Raw genomic sequence first — 6,416 nt, 5'->3', positions numbered from 1 at the left:
ATATTCAATATAACTGATAGGAAAGAAAATAATTCCTGGCATACATTTGAGAGAGAGCATTAGCACATAAATTAGAATGTTTCCCATATTTGAAAAAGATCAAAATACAAGGTCTAATGGGAAACCTACAGACATACGTTCAGAGGCCAGGGCCATGGGTCAAATGCCAGAAGTCGCCAGTTTATTTACACCACTTTAGATCACTGTATGGATTGTTAGTGGAGGCCACACACTAGGACCATCCCACCCCTACAGCCAAAAGTACTGGAGATGGTTGTTTGTAAAGGATTAAAAGAGAGCAAACAGCTACCGTAGACTCAACTGTTTTATGCAAAGGTTTTTGTTTGCTAAACAGAAAAACATTTCTCAAAAGTCTTTTATTGGCCACATCCATCTCTATACATGATTATTTCACATCTGGATTTTTGCCTCTTCTGCTGATCATTTTCATAATGCCAGGCCTCATCTCTTTGGTCCTCAGTCCATAGACTATTGGATTCAGGGCAGGTGGTACAATGAAGTGAAGGACATTGAGTAAGATAGGGACATCGGGTGCGATTACCTTCTCCATCTTATTTGTGAAAATTAAAACCAACAACAAAGTGTAAAAGAATGAAATCAAAATTAAATGTGAGGAACATGTGCTTAATGCCTTTGTGGCAGCCCCTTTGACACGAATATTTATTACCACCCGCAGGATAAGGCAGTAGGACAGAAAGATGAAGACAAAGTCACTTCCTAAAATCCCAAAGGCAATGGCCAACTGGTAGACAGCATTAATTGTTCTATCACTGCAAGCCAGGGATGTCACTGCTATATTGGTACAGACGCAATGTTCAATGGTGTTTCTGGAGCAGTACTGAAGTCGTGCCGTTAACATTGGATAAGGCAAGCACACCAGGATGCCCCTGAGCAGAATAAACAGAAAGGCTTTTGTAACAAATCTGAGGCTAATTACAGAGGGATACCTCAGGGGGTGGCAAATGGCAGCATACCTGTCAAATGCCATGAAAAGAAATGTAGCAGACTCCATTACAACTAATGCATTCATGGCAAACATCTGAAGGAGGCAGGCTGGCAGGTCAATGACCTTTAGGTTGAAGCAGAGGACTCCCAAGAGTTTGGGGATGGTGGCCATGCACAGAATAAGATCTAGGATAGCGAGGAACCCGATCAAGTAGTACATGGGTTCATGAAGGCTTGGCTCTCTGCGTATCACTTCCAGGATTGTGAAATTTGAAACAACAACGATAAGTAGAAGAAAAGCCAAAGGGATGGACAGCCAATGCTGCCAGCTCTGGATGTTTGGAAAGCAGATCAGCACAAAATAGGGTATTTGAAAGAATGATGTGGTGTTGATGGAGGACATAATAAAGGTACCAGCACATCTGCATCTGCTGAGGGAATCAATTAATGAAACAAAACATTAACAACTTCATTTACAATCATGCCTTTTAATCTTAAATTAGTTTATATTCATTTATGCTCTACATTTCCAGCCTTACATTAGTAAAGTGTACGACAGGACCATATTTGCTTCCAAAAGGTCCAAAGAAGACATTACCTGAAAATGCAACTCATTGGTTTTGCACATAGGGAGTATCTTACTTGATCAAATAAACATTGATTATAGAAAATTGTTAGAGGAGCTTTGATATAGATGAAATCCACTTTATTATCGCTTTATTTATTTTTATTGTTTCGGGTAATTACAGCAATTCAAATTAGAGAAATAAAACAAACAAATGGCAAGAAATATAACAGAAAAATTATACATGTCAAATTAAAGAAATTACAAATGTTCTCGATTAGCTCAATGGCTGCAGATATTCAGCACATTTTTCATGTTTCAAATCTTCTTTATTCAGTCATTGTAGGACCCTGAAAGCACAGAATAAAACATTACATCTTCATAAAATATAAATACCACTCTAAAAGCATCATATAACAGATTATCATTAAAATGCATAGATACTTCTCAAATTGATAGCCACAACGATATAACTAAGAACAGCAGTGCAAACATCGCGTGATTCAAAGCTTAGCAAATAGATCTAGCCCTTTTTGTAAGAATTAAAATGCTTATGAAATAGGGCAGGGCATAAAAAGCATAATCTAAGAGAGTCATATAAGGTATAAAAGAACATAAAATGAATAGTTGGTTGGGCAGTAACACTGTCCCAGGGGCAATGTGGGAGGGGGGAAACTCGGAGCCCACTAGTGGAAAAGCCACAGGGAAATTAAATATGTTTAGTCTAAATCTAGTGACTAATTGTCAGTGAAATTGCTCTCCCACCCTCGCAGCCCCACCATTAAGTGAGGCCTGCCCTTGCACTCTCGAGTGTTGGTTATAGGCCCTCCTCCACCCGCAGGTTTCCCTGTGCCTCATCCCTGGTTGTCCAGTGGACTTCTGTCTCCTTCCTCTCGCTCCACTTTTCACTCATTTTCACCCCTTTTTTCTCTACTCTCCTTTTTTTCACCCTTCAGCACTTTACTGCATTTCTTCTATTTATCTGCTTTATTCCTGCTTAATTCTCCCATTTTACTCGTTCCCTTTTCCTTTATTCCTCCCTTTCCCGCCCGCTTTCCCCACCGCTGCTGCCCCTGGGGCCCAAGCACGACCAGCGCGACCAATCCAGCTCCCCTCCCCGCTCCAGCCTCCCAGCTGTCAAGCTCTCCCTGACCTTTACTTAATGGCAGCTGCGCCGCTGGCGCACCAAAGGCAAGCCTGTCTGCGACCCGACCATGACCAGCGTCAGGAATCCTGGACCTCCGCACCGCCAACACTACGACCCAAAAGCACTCCATGCACTCAACCCAGGCCGCAGTAACAATGCAAGCTACCGTCGTCAAACCTACAGCACTGCCAGGAACACGGGACCAGAACAACCCGACCGCAAGAACACAACCAAACTGAAGACCCTGCAATGCAGCCTCCTCAACGTCTGATCCCTGCAAAAATATGGCAACAAAATCTGGGACCTCCTTGACATGGGACTCCGCCTAATCGTGACCAAACCCACACACTAAGCAGGACACACCCTCGACCCCCTCTTCACAACAGGAAACTCCATCACCTTCAGCCTCACCATCAATCTACCATGGACTGACCACCGATGCGTCCTCTTAACCTTCAGAACGCCCATCCTCCATAGACACCAGCACCTGCTCCGATGAAGAAACTGGACCAGAATCACTGATGACCAGCTTACCTCTTCACTCAGCAACTCCAGCCCAAACATCGTGGAAAACGACGACCCGAACATAGCAGCCTGAACCCTGCACAGATGGATCTCCAACAGCGCCAACACCTTAGCCCCCCTAAAAAAAACAACAAGACCCATGCCAAGAAAGCCGTATGGTTCACCACTGAACTTCGAGAGTCCAGATGCACCTGCCGCCGCCTCGAAAAGGCCTGGAGGAACACCAAATCCACAGAAACTCACAACAATTTCAGAGCTGCTACCAACGCCCACCACTAACTCATCAGAAAAACGAGGAAAAAGGCGATTGAAGACAGAAGCCCCACACACACACACAATAGCAAAGAACTCTTCAACATCATCAAGGTGTTTGCCCAACCCCCAAGAGAGTCTACTGACATCCCTCCCTCACAAGACCTCTGCGACAAACTCAGCACCTTCTTCCACTAAAAAATCAAGAGCATCAACGACAATTTTGACGAAGACAACCAACACACGGAACCCCCACCAGCCACCCCTGATACCCTGAAGCCAACGATTGACAGCTGGACAGCCCCCACCACCAACGACACACTGAAGACAATGAAGTCAATCCACTTCGGCCCCCCATGGACCCCCACCCCTACCACATCTTCAACAGAGCCACCAACACCATCACACCCATGCTCCGCCACACCATTAACCGCTGCCTGGCGAACCCCTTTCGTTTCTCGATGACTGGAAACATGCTGAGGTAAACCCCCTCCTGAATAAACCCTTGGCTGACCCCACCAACCTCAAAAACTATAGGCCCATCTTCCTGCTCCCGTTCCCTGCGGAGGTTATCGAGAAAGCCATCAACAGCCAACTCGCAACATTCATCGAATAGCACAACATATTCGACTCTTCAGGAAAAAACACAGTATGGAAACCACCCTCCTCGCCGCAACAGATGACATCTGCACTCTACTAGACAAAGGAGAAACAGTAGCCCTCATCCTCCTCGACCTCTCAGCGGCATTCGACATGGTCTCCCACCACACCCTAATACACAGACTTTGCAACGCAGGGATCCAGGACAAGGCCTTTGAGAGGATTAGCTCCTTCCTCTCCGACAGAATGGAGCGGGTCAGACTCCCCCTTTTCCTCTCGGACCCTACACCTACAACCTGCGGAGTCCCTCAGGGGTCCTCCCTCAGCCCAACGCTCTTCAACGTCTACATGGCTCCGCTCGCCACCCATCGTCAAAACCTATGGATGCAACATTGTGTCATACGGCGACGACACCCAACTCATCCTCTCCTTATCCAATGAACCCAACATCGCCGGACACAACTTTCGAGAAGGCATGGAAGCCGTCGCCAAATGGATGAAAAGCAGCTGCCTACAACTAAACATCAACAAGATGAAAGTGCTCATCAGGGACCCAAACCCAGATGCCTGGAATGACAGCTGGTGGCCCCCCGCCCTCAGAATCCCGCCCACCCCCACAGACCACGCACGCAACCTGGGAATCATCCTGGACTCCGAGCTCAAAATGGACTGCCAGATCAACTCAGTCTCGTCCCACTGCTTCCACACCTTCCGCCTCCTACGTAAGACTTTCATATGGATCCCCCTTGAACACAGAAAGACAGTCACTCACGCCCTGATCACCAGCAGACTTGACTACGGCAATGCACTCTACACCAGAATAAACAAAAACCTCACCCGCAAGCTACAGAACATCCAGAACGCCGCCTTAAGACTGGCCCTCAACCTGCCAAAACTCGGCCACATCTCCCAGCACCACTGCACACTCCACTGGCTCCCCATCTAGGCAAGAGTCACCTTCAAGATGCTCACCCATGCCCACAAGGCCCTCCACAGCACCGGTCCAGCATACCTGAACAGCCGACTCAAATTGCATGTACCCCAAAGGACCCAACGATCAGCCTAGCTCTCCTACGCTATGGTCCCATGCATCAGAAAAACCAGATCGGTAGGCCGCTCCTTCTCCTTCCTTGCGGACAAGGCCTGGAACGCCCTTCCACTCCACCTCAGACAGACAACATTGCTTCCAATCTTCGTAAGAGACCTCAATACCTGGCTCTTCGACGGACCCCTCCATAATGGACTGGAACCTGCAGCCCCCACCTCCAGCGCCTTGCGACCCTTACTGGTGAGTAGTCACGCTTAACAAATGCTTGATTGATTGGTAATCTGTGCTCTGGAGTTACTATCCAGTTCAGATAAGTATCCATATCAGATTATGTGAATATCAGCATACATCTTGTAACTGTAGGCATATCAAGGGATTTTTCTAGTCTAATACCCTATTTGTGTGTTTCATAGCTCCACTTGACTTCCATTTTAAGATCAGGTATTATACTTTGTGGTGACTCAAAGAGATGGCTGTACCCCAGACTATGGAAGGTGTTCTGCACATAAGCCTACCATGGGATAGCAGTCATGTTATCTAATTTTAAACAATATAGTAATACCTTCCACAAGAAGTCTGCATTCTGGGGGATCTATAGCTTTATCCATAATACAAGAGGTGCCTGGGAACTCCCGTCCTCCATAAACCATATAAAATAACACAAAACAATGGCAAAAAATATTAATGAAAAATATAAATTCCAAATAAAAGACATTACAAATGTTCTCGATGGACTTAATGGCTGCAGATAATCAGCACATTTATCTAAAGATGTAACACTATAGCAGTCCAATGATAGGAAGGACATAGCCATTCCCCTTTCATTGACAGCATATCTCTTTAAATTTTGTGTCCCCAGCTTGTCCTCCAAACTTACAAAAATTGGGTAAAAAAACATTTATATATTAATTCTATGTTCATATTTAACCAACAGCCTGCCTCCCTGGGAGGCTGTGATAAGAATTGTGGCCTACTTTGCAAATCTTTCTATAACCACAAATCACATAGGCAAGCACGTCTTCTGTATACTCCGAAGAGGAAGTGACTTCTGATTGTATTCCAAAAGACATTAGGACAGTTGTTGCATGTCATCATCCATCTTAAGTTTGTTTCACTTGGAATGACTCAGTGGATACCTTTAAGTAGACCTGTTTTCAAATATTACATGCTCCCCCAGTGTATCTTCTAAACATGGTCTGTGTAGTTGTAGTTCAAATTTATTAAATCAGACCTCTTACATTTAATAATTAACTTCTCTTAGAAATATGGTTCAGCAATAAAAACTGAAAGAAAAAATGGTGGCAGTTATACAA

At 45.2% G+C, this 6,416-nt stretch overlaps 1 protein-coding gene across 1 annotated transcript; it reads right to left on the bottom strand.

The window, feature by feature from the left end:
* Positions 1–406: 406 nt before the first annotated feature.
* LOC144774066 (olfactory receptor 56A4-like) lies at positions 407–1,369 on the bottom strand. The gene has a single exon (XM_078659096.1). It carries the CDS (start codon positions 1,367–1,369, stop codon positions 407–409), a length of 963 nt encoding a protein of 320 aa, XP_078515222.1.
* Positions 1,370–6,416: the final 5,047 nt, after the last annotated feature.

Source organism: Lissotriton helveticus, chromosome 8, assembly GCF_964261635.1.
Source record: "Lissotriton helveticus chromosome 8, aLisHel1.1, whole genome shotgun sequence".
NCBI classification, from domain to species: domain Eukaryota; kingdom Metazoa; phylum Chordata; class Amphibia; order Caudata; family Salamandridae; genus Lissotriton; species Lissotriton helveticus.
The sequence above is the reverse complement of the archived record's forward strand: the minus strand, read 5'-3'. Positions and strand labels throughout refer to the sequence as shown.

Coding starts and splice junctions, on each gene's coding strand:
- LOC144774066 (XM_078659096.1), bottom strand. CDS start 1,369: ATGTCCTCCATCAACACCACATCATTCTTTCAAATACCCTATTTTGTG.